The 20,412-nt window shown below is 43.1% G+C and overlaps 1 protein-coding gene across 1 annotated transcript; it reads right to left on the bottom strand.

The window, feature by feature from the left end:
- Positions 1-963: 963 nt before the first annotated feature.
- On the bottom strand, positions 964-2,010 carry LOC124253824. Its single transcript, XM_046687670.1, has one exon. The coding sequence runs from the start codon at positions 2,008-2,010 to the stop codon at positions 964-966; it is 1,047 nt and encodes a 348-aa protein (XP_046543626.1).
- Between the last annotated feature and the right edge of the window lie 18,402 nt (positions 2,011-20,412).

Consider the following 20,412-nt stretch of genomic DNA (forward strand, 5'->3'; position numbering starts at 1 on the left):
TTTGTTACGAGAGGCACTGGTTATGATTCCAAAGTAATCATCCAGTTCAAACGTACCAAAATTTTCGTCCAATAACATGTCAAATAAGTCTTGATGGATAGTACCATCGATGTCATTGTTGCCGACATTTTGACAACAAGCAGGCGATGTATGTGACGTGAAAAAAGACAAACACATTTTTTCTTTCAATCTTTTAATGTAACCAACAAGTACGATATTGTTTTACGTTTCTAAATTAATCATATACAACCTAAAAATCATATTATTAAATTCAATTGACACACCTCTCGTTAGCTGGGTACGGAAAATCCCGGAAAGTGCCGAGCTTGGGAGAAACTAGAACTGGCAGGGTTTCAATACTGAATCTGGAGTGCAATAGGGAATTTGACTACTTCATCCGTATTGAACCCCTGTATTACTATCTTAAGTTTACATGAGTATGTAATAAAAAAGTAGAATACGGGTTGCCTTGAAATCAGTGTTGAAGATAAGCATAAGTGACATTAATACTCACAACATTTAAAATTGATTTGCTCGAGTGGCATACAGAAGCTGGTATGATGAACAGGTAAGATGTTTTAAAAAAAGACTATTGCAATGGATGCGGCATTTCGGTGTAGATGCTGACACCGTTATCAAGCAGGTGATACACAACATTATGAACAAGGAGAATATATACATGAACGATGTTTGAGCCAACCGGTTTCACCATGTTGTGCTGTAATACATGGGTCTAACGTTTACTGCAAGAGTTGGAGTTCGGTTAATCTTCTGTCAGGGACACATATGTCAGACATATCGTTTATACAATTATATGCTGATATCTCGTGTATTGGAGATATCCATATACCTGAGGTATCCAAAATATTAAAACTTGTCATCTTTAAGGTTTCTTGTGTATACTCAACATCATACTGTCTCGGCTTTTAAAGATCCTTCCCTGATGGGAAGCTGAGAGTGTGATTACATGTATGCCAAGTCAGACACATAGACTTGACTGTGGTTACACGTGAACACCTTAATAGGTCCCTCAGTTCTGAGACAAACATACATGTAACCATATGGGTCTACACAGACACCCGCAGGACACGTAACACCGCCCTCTTCTGTCAGTATGTTTCTGACAAACTGTCCTGACTCAGTCAGATGAATGACTCTGTGTAGACTGCAGTCTGTAACCAGGATGTCGCCTGTGACAGTACTTGTGATACCCTGAGGACACTTCAGTGCTGTGTCTCCTGTAGGGCTGTAGCTGAATACCACATCTCCCTCGGGGGTCAGACACACGACACAGTTAGTTCCACAGTCAGACACCAAGATGTTACCTGTCATCGTGGTACTGAGGAAGTCGGGATACTGTAAGATCCTGTTACCTTTGTGGAGTGGACTGATAGACCTCAGCACGTTTCCTGTCATATCCAGGATATTAACACAGGGAGCGGAGTGGGAACCAACTGCTAGTGTTGATGGAGGCAGGGACGTTATACCCACATACTGTTTGCTGGTAGTGATGGTTGACCGCAGTACCAGGTCAGGGTTCACTTCAACTATTACAATCTTGTTCCTGCTCGGGACAGTGACAGCCAACCGGTTGTATGTCAACTTGGTCAGACTCAATGGAGGACCATCCATACTGAGTTTACTGTGCTGTGTCTGTTTGTTCTTGACGTAGAAGGACTTCACACTGCTGTTATCCCAGTCTGTGACTACAACGGTGTCTATGTCATTCACCACCAGCACTGTCACGTCTATGGGGTTTAGTTTACTCCTCTCGTCTGCTACTTTGATGTCAATGGTGTCTTGTAACACAGGAGTAGCCTTCAGGTCCAGCACACTCTCATACAGGACCTCTATCTCACCCAGCTGTAGATCGTCCAGTGCTTTATTCAGCTTGTCTGTGTCTTGTCTGAATGTGACACTGGCTATTCTTCCTCTCTCCTTCAGGTCAGCGTCTCCGACAGCCTCCACATAACCAGCCTCACATCCATGATACATCTCATACACATCCATGTCACACTCAGATTGTAGAGCCTGGTCTATCAGCTCCGTTTGTTGCTGGTACATCTGTACTGACATCTCATCTGACTTTATGTCTGCTTTCAATTGTCCGATGTGTTTATGTGAAATAGTTTCCATCCGATCGAGCAGTTTCCTTTCTTTTTTCTTGGCCTGATCCATAACTTTCTGGCATGCGGACTGAATGTGTGACTTCATCAGTGAATAATGATCTCTCTCTCTCTGCTCCTGCAACTTTTGTTCCTTCACACGAAGTTTCGCCTCACCTTCCTTCTTTGTTAATGACTTCTTCATTTCTGTCAGCTCTGTTTTCATTGTCACCATCTGTGAGGGGATCGTGACAACGGCAGCACATTTCCTGTGGTAAAGTATGCAACATTTCTGACACACGGCCTTCTCGCAGTCCCTACAGAGAAATTCTAGTTTGTGCTCCTTGCGACTCCGCTTTCCCTTCACATTGACCTTTGACAGAAATGATGCTCAGTTGTGAGCTCCATAACATTTCTCACAGAGTGCACAGACGGAGCACCAAGCAACAGGCCTTTATCTGTAAACACATCACATTTGCAAATTAACATCTCACGTACTTTGAAGAAGAAAACAAGCCTGTATTTTAGGCATTGACCTCTCCCGACAGGTCAGTGACGTCATGGTGACGAAATGATGGGTGTTGCAGTTGTGAATGACAGGTCCATATATCATTATCATTTCTAGAGACCAAAGAAGAAGAGAACGCAATTTCTTGTTGTTTAATTAAGTACTTTTGCCATATAAAGAATTCTCAGGTTATCAAGAGTAGGACATGTAAGGACAGAGTGGATTTCATTCTCTATACCTCTTTTACATAACATACAAATCAATTTCCTTTTATCAATCCTTATTTTCTACCTTGATTGATCATTAAGTCTGACAAATCAATCTGAATCAAACAACTAAGTCACGTAACGTTCCAGAAGTGAATACGAAAAGGTATTTTAAACGATCTGTAAGATTCAAATGTTGTACTTTCGTTTTATATTCGATTTCCAATAATGAAAAAATATATTTATGGAGCGTTCCCTGAATTTATTTTTACAAGAAGACAAAGTCATCAATATCCCCTGCAATGTCAAAATACTCTTTTTGATTATGTCTACGAGTTATGATTATGTCAAATATTTAGGTGTGTACAAAGAAAAGTGGAAGGACAATAATGAAAGGTTTTAAAGTTTTGCTCCAGAAAGGAGCACTATCACCAATTTCAGTCTATGTCAAACTTGTTGCCATGGAAATGCCAAAAATATTTATTCAAGATTCCAAAACTACCAAAGGCACCAGTACACCACCAGGTCTATGTATGTGCCAAGTTTGGTGAAGAAACATTAATCGGTTTTAGAGTACTGCTCCGGAAAAGTGCACTACCACTAATTTCTGTTTTAGTCAAACTTGTTGCCACGAAAACATAAAATTATTTTATTCAGATTTCCAAAACTACCAAAAGGCACCAGTACACCACCAGATCTATGTATGTGATACATGTTTGTTGAAGACATAGTGAACGGTTTTAGAGTTCAGCTCCGGCAAAAGAACAAACCACCAATTTCAGTCTAAGTCAAACTTGTTGCCACGGAAACGCCAAAAAATATTTTATTCAGATTTCCAAAACTACCAAAAGGCACCAGTACCACCAGATCTATGTATGTGACAAGTTTGTTGAAGACATAGTGAACGGTTTTAGAGTTCTGTCCGGAAAAGAACAAACCACCAATTTCAGTCTAAGTCAAACTTGTTGCCACGGAAACGCCAAAAATATTTTATTCAGATTTCCAAAACTACCAAACGGCACCAGTACACCACCAGATCTATGTATGTGCCAAGTTTGTTGAAGACATAGTGAACGGTTTTAAGAGTTCAGCTCCGGAAAAGTGCACTACCACCAATTTTAGTCTAAGTCAAACCTGTTGCCACGGAAACGCCAAAAATTATTTTATTCAGATTTCCAAAACTACCAAAAGGCACCAGTACACCACCAGATCTATGTATGTGACATGTTTGTTGAAGACATAGTGAACGGTTTTTAATACCCCAAGAGAGTTCAGCTCCGGCAAAGAACAAACCACCAATTTCAGTCTAAGTCAAACTTGTTGCCACGGAAACGCCAAAAAATATTTTATTCAGATTTCCAAAACTACCAAAAGGCACCAGTACACCACCAGATCTATGTATGTGACAATTTTGTTGAAGACATAGTGAACGGTTTTAGAGTTCTGCTCCGGAAAAGAACAAACCACCAATTTCAGTCTAAGTCAAACTTGTTGCCACGGAAACGCCAAAAATATTTTATTCAGATTTCCAAAACTACCAAACGGCACAAGTACACCACCAGATCTATGTATGTGCCAAGTTTGGTGAAGACATAGTGAACGGTTTTAAGAGTTCAGCTCCGGAAAAGTGCACTACCACCAATTTCAGTCTAAGTCAAACCTGTTGCCACGGAAACGCCAAAAATATTTTATTCAGATTTCCAAAACTACCAAAAGGCATCAGTACACCACCAGATCTATGTATGTGCCAAGTTTGTTGAAGACAAAGTGAACGGTTTTAGAGTTCAGCTCCGGAAAAGACAAATGTGCACGGACGGACCCTCCTACGGAGTCCATTTTAATACCCCCCGCAAAACGCGTTGTGGGGGATAAAAAATATACGAACATTACCAACTGTCTGGGACAACCAGACAATGCCATAACCGTATGAGAGTAAAAAGTTTCGAATGTGTGAAGCCCATGTTACCTTACCTACCTAAGTGTAGGAGCATATTGTAGGTTATTTTCGGTAGACGTTGTTCATGAATGTCTAAAATGTGTAACCAGAATTTACGGCATCTGTTTTGTTTAGTGGATATCTACCACATTCACCATAATCCATAGAATTCGTCGTAGAGGGCGCCACCCTAAGATATATTTACACGCAAAAAGGTGGGGTTTGTTCAATATTATCTTCGGAATCGCCATACTTCTGAACCGTAAATTAATATTGTTTTTTGTTGAGAATCTAACAGTTTAAAAAAGACATTTTGGGGGAATATTTCAAAGTTTAGAACAAATGTGGATTTCTTGAAGCTATTTTGTGAGGAAATGCTAAACCAAGATATGCGTGAAATTGTAAGCATTGACAGGCTTTCTTTGAAAACTCGGCCCACCCCTCCTATATACTACAATTTTATTTTTTTACAAATTTACCGATAGTTTCCATTCATTGCTATATTTTTCAAAAAAATTCAGTTGAGTTTGTGGTCCAAGAATAGGGTCTGATACTAATATTACATCATCAGGAAAGAGAAGTATTAGAAGTTCTGCTAATTTAGGTAACATTTGTAATCGATGTTTACCACAATTAAGAATTTTAAAGTACAATTCATTGATGAAAAAGGAAAACGGAATAGGACTAAGCATGCATCCCTGACGCATCCCATTAGGACAAGCAAACAAGTCTGTGAGGTCATATCCACAACGAACACATGATTTAACATTTGCATACATAGCATTCAAGGTGGAATACATTTTACCTCTCAGGCCAACTTTTGTGATACATTGTCACAATTTAGAACAATCAACTAAGTCAAATGCTTTTTAAAAATCTACAAAGGCCGTTTTTTAATTATTGCATATAAAGTAAACATGTTATCAGTAAGTTTATAGTTCTCTCGGAAACCAGTCTGGCATTCTGGTAGTGTGTCGTGCATATTTGCCCAAAGCGAAATTCTGTTCTTAAGGAGTCACTCGTCAGTGATATACACCTATAGTTGTCTGGAGTTTTTGAGTCCCCCTTATTGACTTCTTGAGGAACGGGATTATAACTGAGGACGCCCAGAAATGTGGGAAAATATCTTCATCAAAGATTTTGTTAAAATGTTTCTAATGAATGACAGAATTTCAGGCCTCGAACATTTCCACATTTCAGCTAAGATATGATCAAGGCCTACTGCCATTCGTAATTTCAAGTGGTTAATAGCTTCACCTTTCTCACTATCACTTATGGCTGATTCCATTAACAATTTGTCCACATGGACATAGGGTGCACTGAGCATATTATCATTAACATCAACGTTTACATTAGTTTTACAGAGTTTTATTAGTTTACAAAACTGTGATGGGCAGTAGATAGTATGTGTTAATCAGTATTTTTTTCATTTATTTAGGTCAGCAATAAAGTTTCTGCAGCCTGTTCGATATACGTTTGTATTTCGTTCTACTGTATATAACTTCATAAACGTTTGTACGACATTTTCTAAACATTTTCGGGCGTCCGGCATAGCAACCTTACATTCTGGAGGTAGACGTGGTTTCTTCGAGTCATATTGTACATTTTTACTACTAAAATATCAACAAAGTTCTCTATTGCTTGATTTAGGTTCAAATTAATTTGCCCAAGTAGCGAAAAGATTATTTGAGAGCATATTCTCTCGTACGATTAAAAAATACATCGGAACAGGAAACTATTTTTAAATTAAGGATGCAATCTATGTTTTTAACACGAATAATGTTCGAACCTGTCAAGAGAAGAAATAATGCACTCGGCATCCTTTGGAGCATTGTTCCCTTGTCCTGATCGTGTATTCAGATCACCACAGATTAATATATGGTTATCTCGCCTACTTGAAACACTTACACATGTTTATCTCTCATTGTATCTTTATAGCACAGGAAACACTAGTAACAAACATTGACCAACTCAGTAACACCCTACTGACACATTTCTGTGACGATCACTTATTGAATTCTGTGGAGCCCCCAGCGACACATAAGCTGGCCACTTTATATGGTACACCTGTAGTCCATCTGTAGGCGTTGCTTTATACATGGGAGTCTCAGTACAATGGTTGGGGGTTTCGTCAACTGGGATGGTCGGGACAGGGGAACTGAACTCCTGGGGTGGATGGGAAAGTTGAATGGGAGTGCTGAGGTGGGTGTGACAGGTGAATCGGAGTGCTGGGGTGGGTGTGACAGGTGAATGTGAATGCTGGGGTGGGTGGGACAGTTGAATGGGAGTGCTGGGGTGGGTGGGACAGTTGAATGGGAGTGCTGGGGTGGGTGGGACAGTTGAATGGGAGTGCTGGGGTGGGTGGGACAGTTGAATGGGAGTGCTGGGGTGGGTGGGACAGTTGAATGGGAATGGTGGGGTGGGTGGGACAGGTGAATGGGAGTGCTGGGGTGGGTGGGAACAAGTGAATGGGGTGATGGGGTGGGTGGGACAGGTGAATGGGAGTGTGGGGTAGATGGGACAGGTGAATGGGAGTGCTGGGGTGGGTGGGACAGGTGAATGGGAGTGCTGGAGTGGGTGGGACAGGTGAATGGGAGCGTTGGGGTGGGTGTGACAGGTGAATGGGGCTGCAGGGTGGGTAAGACCGTTGAGTGTTGGGTCGGTGGTTGTTTCCTCAAAATGGAAAACGTATGGCAGACACACACTGATGGACAGACATGGTGATCGCTACATCCTACCGCTTCTTAACCAGGAATATCACGAAATCTCTTTGGTAGAGAGTATATAGTGGTGTGTACCTTTGGATCCAGGACCAAACGTGTCCAAGAGTCCCTGGATGACGAAGATAGGCTTGATGTCATCCGCCCACTCCTCCACTGGTCTCTCAGGGGCAGACACTTTCGTCATCTTTCTGCAGAATGGACACAGGAGGGACTTGGCACTGATGGCTTCTGGTCTGGTTTTGGTGTAGTTGACGATACATTTCCGACAGAAGGTGTGATTACACACAAGTGTACAGGGTTTGTCAAACACCCCTGTACATATTGTACAGGACAAGAAATGGTCCGTCAGCTTCTGAGAGGTTGCCATCTGAAACCAGGAAAATAATGTCTACACTCTAGACATCAATCTAACATTGTCCAACTGCAGGTGATTCAGAACCTCTGTACAGACAGGTGACTGTAAAGTTAAACTCACTCACTCACTGTCTCAATGTACCTCAGGTGATGCTGATGCCCACAGTGTGTACATATCACGTTTTACAGATTGGTCAGATAGTAAAGTATGCAATTGAAGCTTATGGCATATACAAACGGTTTCAATACTGTCTATGGTATATGTAACCATCTTTGGTTCTGTGGAATTACGATTTGCACACACGAATCAGTCAAGGTTATTGTGTGTAATGAATCGTCGGGTATTGTCAATGGATGTGACTGATATAGACCAATCTTCATTGAAAGCAGTCTAAGTAAACTTAGGCTAAGTATTATTCGTTACACTGACGGTCGCGTCAGCTAACCTTTTGAACTGACCAATCAGAACACAGTTTACCAAATCGCGAAAGGTAACATTCGCACATGCCGTTTGAACTTTTACCTCGAAAACGTTTGTATTCGAACGATTCCGAATGCTATTTTCCGCATGTTATATAAACTTATCTACTTATTGCACAACAAGATGTAAACAAAATGAAACTACTTAATAGTGAAAACAAACAAATAAAAATAATCAATTGAGAAAAACTACTATTCCCTGCGAAATTGAATGTTAATTATGCTCAAATCTAATGTTTTGTTTAGTTGACAGTTTTGGTGAAAAACTGTTTCAATGGAGTTAGAATGTTAATTAAGAATATCGAGGTGGCGACAGAGAGGTCGACGTTATGACGTCACTATCGTTGAATAACCTAGTTTGGTTACACAATACTCGACTTTCGTTAATCAACAACTGTTTCAAATAACCAAACTCATCTCATAAAGATATTCAGAACATATGTATAATAATTAGTAACTTACCGGGTAGTAATGCACATTACCGGGCGCACTTTTTCAGATTAATTAAATCCTAAACCCTAAGGATCGAAGACTGGCAGCGAAGGGAGCCGGCGCAATTATCGCGATATAGCGAGACAGCGCTGCAGCGCAGTAACGGTATAGCGCGAAAATTGCTCAGCGGCTGGTGCCGAGCCCGGTGAACTGCATTCAAGCCGTGACTTGGGTGGAAGGCCGCTTCGATCGTTGAAGAAAGCCCGAAGTAATGCTGGTCTCAGACGTTCGCCAACCAACAGAATAGGTTCGGTCTTAATAAACCAAGAAACATTATCAGAATTAATCGTGATTCGAGACGGCAATGACAGATCTGTGGAGTATCCAAGGGACGCAACTCTGCACCGCGTATAGACGGAGTTACCTACAGTGAACACGTACAGTGTATCACACGTGCTGGTATGGTCTCTGCACACAGCAGGGCTGAGACATCTCAGTCTGTGATGTCCCTGGCTCGTCTAACGGTTAACATACATCCCCGTCATGCCACCTGTGTCCATGTCAAGACAGCAGTAGGCCTACTGCAGTACGCACTGAGACAAAATATACATATGTTTATTGATACAGCTATGATATCAGTGCGGCATGACTATACGTAATTACTGCTACTAATAGCTTTATATTGTATTGTAGTAGCAGTGTTTGCGTGACTATAACAACTTTATAATAAGCAGCAGTTTTTGTAAGACTGAAACTTTCACACTTTAATTATTATGAACAGCGATGGGTGAACAATGGTTAGAACCAAGCGTCGAAAATCGGATTCGAACCTCTTGAACAAAGTTTCCTGTTCATTAGTCAGTGGATTTCCGAAGAGATGTTTCATATGAGCTGATCACTCGCCGGAAATTCCTACAAAGATTGGGCTATCCCTTGGGAACCATAAGCTGGATGTAGTATCTGAATTCAAATTCCTGGGAGTGTATTTTGATCAGACACTTACAAGACATATATTAATTGAATCTACGGAGTTACATACGTAAGCTGCATGTGACAATCATGACAATACAAAATATAAAAGGGCTGGAAACTTTATTCTTGAGAGCTGATATGAGTAATGGATACAAGGTGTACATGGTTGTAGATGCTGAATACTACTGGGAGGGTTGGTGGGATTGCATTATCTTAGAGCCGAGCCGTGCCGTGTATATGCCGGGATACTTGCCGCTGTGCCCTCTAGCCAAGGGAGATAATAAATTGTAACAGAACGTAACATTAACAGTGCAAGGGAGGGAACTCCCCCAACACTAAATGAACGTAGGCAAAGCTGAACTGCGAAATTGCCACTCTCCTAATTTTTAAGAACTATTTTAAATTAAAATAATACTTTAATTGAATACAGTATATCTTTGTAGCCGTTGTAACAGTGTTCTTAATCTTTTGAAGTGTGTGTCCAAAACACAATTGGGAGCTGATAATCTACCATGTTAGTGGTATATAAAGCGCTTATCTTGTCGAGGATTGACTATGGCTGCCAAGTCTACAGGTGTGCCTCTAAAAAGTCACCTCATCAAACTTGATCGCATTCAATCTAGAGCTGTTAGAATTTTCACTGGAGCTTTTGTAACTACTCTAGTCTCGTCTCTTCAGGCTGAGTGTTCTGACATGCCCTTGTTTCTCAGACGCCAAAATATACCCCTGAAATACTTTATGAAGATGAAGACTGGACAGCTATCATTCAGTGTCGGATGTACTTAATCAGTGTGTGGAGCATGTCATGTGTGACTGGTCCCATGGCAAGATTCCGTTTAAACATTCTGAAACTAGCAGCACAACATGGAGTTGTTCACTTTAATCCAGTACATCCATCTACACCTTCTGAAAATGCTCCTAGGCTTCTCCTTAGGCCAGGACTATGCTATGAACTCAGTTCCATCGTTCAGAAGGATACGTACACAAATACGGTGAAAGCGATTTCTGAGGACTTTATTCGGGAACGATATGCAGATTGTACACACATTTAGTAAGTACTGACGCCTCCAAGGATTCGACCTTGACCCGTCCTGCTGGAGCTTTCTGGATCCCTGATTACACTATCTCCGATGTGTTCAGGCTTCGTGATTATAAATCAGGTTTTGCAGAAGAAATCATTGCAATTCTACAAGCACTGAGGCGGGTTGGTAGAAATACATTTCAAAAGCGTGAAATAGTTTGTCGTATTTACTGTATCTTGTAAAATCTACAAGTCGAGTGTGTGGATGTTATGGGGCAATTACGACCTATCAGAGTTAGCTGTGGCTTGAAGTACAGGTGAACCTGGCACTCCAGGGGCGAATATATCTCGTGATTAGTTAGAACTCCTTTCAATATCTTACGCTCCAGGCCTAGATTTTCGAAGCTCTCTTAGCGCTAAGATAGTCGTAAGTTAATGTTAATGTATGGCACTTACGACTATCTTAGCGCTAAGAGAGCTTCGAGAATCTAGGCCCAGTATGTTAAAAAGCATACATCACAAACAACACTCAGTAAAGTGACAGAAGTTGCCACGCCAGGGTTGTGCCAGCACTCACCAGTTTCTGACAACCTCCTGGACCACTGGACAATGTCCGTCTGAGAAGTCTGTGGTTCGATTCCCGGTCGCATCATATCCGGAGTCCTTAAACCCTAATGTTCAAAGGCGTCAAACAATTGTACTTGCTTCCTGAACAGCGATCACAGCGACCAGAACATCACAGTAGTATACCATCTGGACCAGAACATCACAGTCAGTGATCATAACATCACAGTCGGTAGTATACCAGCTGGACCAGAACATCACAGTCAGTAGTATACCAGCTGGACCAGAACATCACAGTCAGTAGTATACCAGCTGGACCAGAACATCACAGTCAGTAGTATACCAGCTGGACCAGAACATCACAGTCAGTAGTATACCAGCTGGACCAGAACATCACAGACAGTAGTATACCAGCTGGACCAGAACATCACAGTCAGTAGTATACCAGCTGGACCAGCTGGACCAGAACATGGACAGTCAGTAGTATACCAGCTGGACCAGAACATCACAGTCAGTAGTATACCAGCTGGACCAGAACATCACAGTCAGTAGTATACCAGCTGGACCAGAACATCACAGACAGTAGTACACCAGCTGGACCAGAACATCACAGTCAGTAGTATACCAGCTGGACCAGAACATCACAGTCAGTAGTATACCAGCTGGACCAGAACATCACAGTCAGTAGTATACCAGCTGGACCATCACAGACAGAGTATACCAGCTCACAGTCAGTAGTATACCAGCTGGACCAGAACATCACAGATACCAGCTGGACCAGAACATCACAGTATACCAGCTGAACCAGAACATCACAGACAGTAGTATACCAGCTGGACCAGAACATCACAGTAGTAGTACCCAGCTGGACCAGAACATCACAGACAGTAGTATACCAGCTGGACCAGAACATCACAGACAGTAGTATACTGGACCAGAACATCACACCAGTAAGTAGTATACCAGCTGGACCAGAACATCACAGACAGTAGTATACCAGCTGGACCAGAACATCACAGTCAGTAGTATACCAGCTGGACCAGAACATCACAGACAGTAGTACACCAGCTGGACCAGAACATTACAGTCAGTAGTACACCAGCTGGACCAGAACATCACAGACAGTAGTATACCAGCTGGACCAGAACATCACAGACAGTAGTATACCAGCTGGACCAGAACATCACAGTCAGTAGTATACCAGCTGGACCAGAACATCACAGACAGTAGTATACCAGCTGGACCAGAACATCACAGTCAGTAGTACACCAGCTGGACCAGAACATCACAGTCAGTAGTACACCAGCTGGACCAGAACATCACAGTCAGTAGTATACCAGCTGGACCAGAACATCACAGTCAGTAGTATACCAGCTGGACCAGAACATCACAGACAGTAGTACACCAGCTGGACCAGAACATCACAGACAGTAGTATACCAGCTGGACCAGAACATCACAGACAGTAGTATACCAGCTGGACCAGAACATCACAGTCAGTAGTATACCAGCTGGACCAGAACATCACAGTCAGTAGTACACCAGCTGGACCAGAACATCACAGACAGTAGTATACCAGCTGGACCAGAACATCACAGTCAGTAGTATACCAGCTGGACCAGAACATCACAGACAGTAGTATACCAGCTGGACCAGAACATCACAGTCAGTAGTATACCAGCTGGACCAGAACATCACAGTCAGTAGTATACCAGCTGGACCAGAACATCACAGACAGTAGTACACCAGCTGGACCAGAACATCACAGACAGTAGTATACCAGCTGGACCAGAACATCACAGTCAGTAGTACACCAGCTGGACCAGAACATCACAGACAGTAGTATACCAGCTGGACCAGAACATCACAGACAGTAGTATACCAGCTGGACCAGAACATCACAGTCAGTAGTATACCAGCTGGACCAGAACATCACAGACAGTAGTACACCAGCTGGACCAGAACATCACAGACAGTAGTATACCAGCTGGACCAGAACATCACAGACAGTAGTATACCAGCTGGACCAGAACATCACAGACAGTAGTATACCAGCTGGACCAGAACATCACAGACAGTAGTATACCAGCTGGACCAGAACATCACAGACAGTAGTATACCAGCTGGACCAGAACATCACAGACAGTAGTATACCAGCTGGACCAGAACATCACAGACAGTAGTACACCAGCTGGACCAGAACATCACAGACAGTAGTATACCAGCTGGACCAGAACATCACAGACAGTACAGACCAGAACATCACAGTAGTAGTACCCAGCTGGACCAGAACATCACAGACAGTAGTATACCAGCTGGACCAGAACATCACAGACAGTAGTACACCAGCTGGACCAGAACATCACAGTCAGTAGTATACCAGCTGGACCAGAACATCACAGTCAGTAGTATACCAGCTGGACCAGAACATCACAGACAGTAGTATACCAGCTGGACCAGAACATCACAGACAGTAGTACACCAGCTGGACCAGAACATCACAGACAGTAGTACACCAGCTGGACCAGAACATCACAGACAGTAGTACACCAGCTGGACCAGAACATCACAGTCAGTAGTATACCAGCTGGACCAGAACATCACAGACAGTAGTATACCAGCTGGACCAGAACATCACAGACAGTAGTATACCAGCTGGACCAGAACATCACAGTCAGTAGTACACCAGCTGGACCAGAACATCACAGTAGTATACAGTAGTACACCAGCTGGACCAGAACATCACAGTCAGTAGTATACCAGCTGGACCAGAACATCACAGTCAGTAGTATACCAGCTGGACCAGAACATCACAGACAGTAGTATACCAGCTGGACCAGAACATCACAGACAGTAGTACCAGCTGGACCAGCTGGACCAGAACATCACAGACAGTAGTATACCAGCTGGACCAGAACATCACAGACAGTAGTATACCAGCTGGACCAGAACATCACAGACAGTAGTATACCAGCTGGACCAGAACATCACAGTCAGTAGTATACCAGCTGGACCAGAACATCACAGAACATCACAGACAGTAGTATACCAGCTGGACCAGAACATCACAGACAGTAGTATACCAGCTGGACCAGAACATCACAGACAGTAGTATACCAGCTGGACCAGAACATCACAGAACAGTAGTATACCAGCTGGACCAGAACATCACAGACAGTAGTATACCAGCTGGACCAGAACATCACAGTCAGTAGTATACCAGCTGGACCAGAACATCACAGTCAGTAGTATACCAGCTGGAACATCACAGAACATACCAGCTGGACCAGAACATCACAGTCAGTAGTATACCAGCTGGACCAGAACATCACAGACAGTAGTACACCAGCTGGACCAGAACATCACAGACAGTAGTATACCAGCTGGACCAGAACATCACAGACAGTAGTATACCAGCTGGACCAGAACATCACAGACAGTAGTATACCAGCTGGACCAGAACATCACAGTCAGTAGTATACCAGCTGGACCAGAACATCACAGTCAGTAGTATACCAGCTGGACCAGAACATCACAGACAGTAGTATACCAGCTGGACCAGAACATCCAGAACATCACAGTCAGTAGTATACCAGCTGGACCAGAACATCACAGTCAGTAGTATACCAGCTGGACCAGAACATCACAGTCAGTAGTATACCAGCTGGACCAGAACATCACAGTCAGTAGTATACCAGCTGGACCAGAACATCACAGACAGTAGTATACCAGCTGGACCAGAACATCACAGTCAGTAGTATACCAGCTGGACCAGAACATCACAGACAGTAGTATACCAGCTGGACCACCATCACAGAGTACATCACAGAACATCACAGTAGTATACCAGCTGGACCAGAACATCACAGACAGTAGTATACCAGCTGGACAGAACATCACAGACAGTAGTATACCAGCTGGACCAGAACATCACAGACAGTAGTATACCAGCTGGACCAGAACATCACAGTCAGTAGTATACCAGCTGGACCAGAACATCACAGACAGTAGTATACCAGCTGGACCAGAACATCACAGACAGTAGTATACCAGCTGGACCAGAACATCACAGACAGTAGTATACCAGCTGGACCAGAACATCACAGTCAGTAGTATACCAGCTGGACCAGAACATCACAGACAGTAGTATACCAGCTGGACCAGAACATCACAGACAGTAGTATACCAGCTGGACCAGAACATCACAGTCAGTAGTATACCAGCTGGACCAGAGACATCACAGACCAGAACAGTACACCAGCTGGACCAGAACATCACAGTCAGTAGTATACCAGCTGGACCAGAACATCACAGACAGTAGTATACCAGCTGGACCAGAACATCACAGTCAGTAGTATACCAGCTGGACCAGAACATCACAGACAGTAGTATACCAGCTGGACCAGAACATCACAGTCAGTAGTATACCAGCTGGACCAGAACATCACAGACAGTAGTACACCAGCTGGACCAGAACATCACAGTAGTATACAGTACCAGAACACACAGCTGGACCAGCTGGAACATCACAGACAGTAGTATACCAGCTGGACCCAGAAACATCACAGTCAGTAGTACACCAGCTGGACCAGAACATCACAGACAGTAGTATACCAGCTGGACCAGAACATCACAGTCAGTAGTATACCAGCTGGACCAGAACATCACAGACAGTAGTACACCAGCTGGACCAGAACATCACAGTCAGTAGTAGTACCCAGCTGGACCAGAACATCACAGACAGTAGTATACCAGCTGGACCAGAACATCACAGTCAGTAGTATACCAGCTGGACCAGAACATCACAGTCAGTAGTATACCAGCTGGACCAGAACATCACAGACAGTAGTATACCAGCTGGACCAGAACATCACAGACAGTAGTACAGCTGGACCAGAACATCACAGACAGTAGTATACATCACAGTCAGTAGTATACCAGCTGGACCAGAACATCACAGACAGTAGTATCCAGCTGGACCAGTACATACAGTCAGCTGCTGACCAGAACATCACAGTCAGTAGTACACCAGCTGGACCAGAACATCACAGTCAGTAGTATACTAGCTGGACCAGAACATCACAGTCAGTAGTATACCAGCTGGACCAGAACATCACAGACAGTAGTATACCAGCTGGACCAGAACATCACAGACAGTAGTATACCAGCTGGACCAGAACATCACAGACAGTAGTATACCAGCTGGACCAGAACATCACAGTCAGTAGTATACCAGCTGGACCAGAACATCACAGACAGTAGTATACCAGCTGGACCAGAACATCACAGACAGTAGTATACCAGCTGGACCAGAACATCACAGTCAGTAGTATACCAGCTGGACCAGAACATCACAGTCAGCAGTTTACTGGCTGGACTCAGGGGTTGAAAATGTTGTCAAAACACCACTGGACAAAACACACATCCAGTAAACTTCAAAAACCACTTGACCAAATATTAATTTCACTTGATCACAATTAACAATTTGGTTTCTTTTGCAAGTAAACTATAAACAACAGAACAGCTAATAAAACATTCCAGTAGTTTGGCACAATTGTATCAATGTAAAGTTTAATGTGGTTATTTACTTGACCGACCAGAAAATTCCACTTGACCCGGGAGTTGGGCAATGGTATTTTATCAACCCCTGTGGACCGAGCCGTAGTCAGTTGTGTACAATATTCCAGCCATATTTTAAAACAAAATGAATAAAAAGACATAATTTAATTGAAGCCATGAATCCTGTAATGGATAGTATTATTAGAAGTAAAACCTGCCCTCAACTATCAAATTTGCATGTCGGACCTAATTAATCATCTCAACCACAACAAACTATCATCCCATCCAGTAAGTCACAACTATCAACCATCCCATCCAGTAAGTCACAACCATTTACGATCCCATTCAGTAAGTCACAACCACCTACCATCCCATCCAGTAAGTCACAACCATCTACCATCCAGTAAGTCGCAACCATCTACCATCCAGTAAGTCACAACCACCTACCATCCCATCCAGTAAGTCACAACCATCTACCATCCCATCCAGTAAGTCACAACCATCTACAATCCCATCCAGTAAGTCACAACCAACTATCATCCCATCCAGTAAGTCACAACCATCTACCATCCCATCCAGTAAGTCACAACCAACTATCATCCCATCCAGTAAGTCACAACAAACTATCATCCCATCCAGTGGAGTCACAACCATCTACAATCCATCCAGTCTACCATCCCATCAGTAAATCCATCTACCATCTACCATCCATCCTATAAATTCATTCCCATCCAGTAAGTCACAACCATTTACCATCCCATCCAGTAAGTCGCAGCCATCTTCCATCCCATCCAGTAAGTCATTTCTATCATCCCATCCAGTAAGTCACAATCATTAAAACCAACTATCATCCATCCAGTAAGTCACAACCAACTATCATCCCATCCAGTAAGTCACAACCATTTACCATCCCATCCAGTAAGTCACAACCAACTATCATCCCATCCAGTCCAGCAACCAACTATCATCCCATCCAGTAAGTCGCAACCAACTATCATCCCATCCAGTAAGTCACAACAAACTATCATCCCATCCAGTAAGTCACAACCATCTACCATCCCATCCAGTAAGTCACAACCATCTATCATCCCATCCAGTAAGTCACAACAAACTATCATCCCATCCAGTAAGTCACAACAAATAATTCTACAATCCCATCCAGTAAGTCACAACCAACTATCATCCCATCCAGTAAGTCACAACCATCTACCATCCCATCCAGTAAGTCACAACCATCTACCATCCCATCCAGTAAGTCACAACCAACTATCATCCCATCCAGTAAGTCACAACCATCTACCATCCCATCCAGTAAGTCACAAACCATCTACCATCCCATCCAGTAAGTCACAACCAACTATCATCCCATCCAGTAAGTCACAACAAACTATCATCCCATCCAGTGAGTCACAACCATCTACAATCCCATCCAGTAAGTCCAAATCCATGGGGGTCATCCCATCCAGTAAGTCAATCACAACCATCTTACATCTACCATCCATCCAGTGGAGTCAACCATCTACCATCCATCCAGTGGAGTCACAAACCATCTACCATCCCATCCAGTGAAGTTACTGAACCATCTATCATCCCATCCGTGTTAAATTATGACCAACTATCATCCCATCCAGTGAAGTCCTGACCATCTACAATCCCATCCAGTAAGTCAGCTGACCATCTACCATCCATCCAGTGAAGTCCACAACCATCTACCGATCCATCCGGTGAAGTCGCATGACCTTCTACAATCCATCCAGTAAAGAGTCATGACCATCTACTGATCCCGCAAATCCAGTGAAGTCATGACCATCTACCATCCATCCAGTAAGTCATGACCATCTACCATCCCATCCAGTAAGTCTGCAACCATTTACCATCCATCCAGTGAAGTTAATGACCATCTACCATCCCATCCAGGTAGGTGAACCATCTATTATCCCATCCAGTAAGTCAAAGCGACAAGAACTATCATCCATCCAGTGGAGTCACAACCATCTACAATCCATCCGAGTGAAGTCATGACCATCTACCATCCCATCCAGTGAAGTCGCAACCATCTACCATCCCATCCAGTGAGAGTCCATGACCATTTTACCATCCCATCCAGTGGGGAGTCACCATCTACCATCCATCCAGTGAAGTCATGACCATCTATCATCCATCCAGTAAGTCACAAGCAACCAGCTATCATCCACATCCAGTGAAGTCAACCATCTATCATCCCATCCAGGTGAGAAGTCGGCGAGACTATTGTCCCATCCAGTAAGTCTGACCAACTATCATCCCATCCAGTAAAGTCATGACCATCTATCATCCCATCCAGTAAGTCACAAACCAACTATCATCCATCCAGTAAGTCACAACCATCTACCATCCCATCCAGTAGAGTCACAACCAACTATCATCCCATCCAGTGTCACAACCAACTATCATCCCATCCAGTAAGTCACAACCATTTATCATCCCATCCAGTGTCACAACCAACTATCATCCCATCCAGTAAGTCACAACCAGCTATCATCCCATCCAGTAAAATTAAGCAACCAACTATCATCCCATCCAGTAAGTCGCAACCAACTATCATCCCATCCAGTAAGTCACAACAAACTATCATCCCATCCAGTAAGTCACAACCAACTATCATCCCATCCAGTAAGTCACAACCAACTATCATCCCATCCAGTAAGTCACAATAAACTATCATCCCATCCAGTGGAAGTCACAACCATCTACAGTCCCATCAGTAAGTCCAACTATCTATCATCCCATCCAGTAAGTCACAATAACTATCATCCCATCCAGTAAGTCATGACCAACTATCATCCCATCCAGTAAGTCACAACAAACTATCATCCCATCCAGTGTGAGTCACAACCATCTACAATCCCATCCAGTAAGTCACAACCAAGTATCATCCATCCAGTAAGTCACAACCAACTATCATCCCATCCAGTAAGTCACAACCAACTATCATCCCATCCAGTAAGTCTGACAAATAAACTACCATCCCATCCATTAAGTCACAACCAACTATCATCCCATCCAGTAAGTCACAACCATCTACCATCCCATCCAGTAAGTCACAACCAACTATCATCCCATCCAGTAAGTCACAACCATCTACCATCCCATCCAGTAAGTCACAACCATCTACCATCCCATCCAGTAAGTCACAACCAACTATCATCCCATCCAGTAAGTCACAACCATCTACCATCCCATCCAGTAAGTCACAACCATCTACCATCCCATCCAGTAAGTCACAACCATCTACAATCCCATCCAGTAAGTCACAACCAACTATCATCCCATCCAGTAAGTCACAACCATTTACCATCCCATCCAGTAAGTCACAACCATTTACCATCCCATCCATTAAGTCACAACCATTAACGATCCCATCCAGTAAGTCACAACCATTTACGATCCCATCCAGTAAGTCACAACCATTTACGATCCCATCCAGTAAGTCACAACCATCTACCATCTCAACCAGTAAGTCACAACCATCTACCATCCATCCAGTAAGTCACAAACATCTACCATCACAACC

This window comes from Haliotis rubra, unplaced genomic scaffold, assembly GCF_003918875.1.
Source record: "Haliotis rubra isolate DU_JTF1 unplaced genomic scaffold, ASM391887v1 Scf555, whole genome shotgun sequence".
In the NCBI taxonomy this organism is placed as follows: domain Eukaryota; kingdom Metazoa; phylum Mollusca; class Gastropoda; order Lepetellida; family Haliotidae; genus Haliotis; species Haliotis rubra.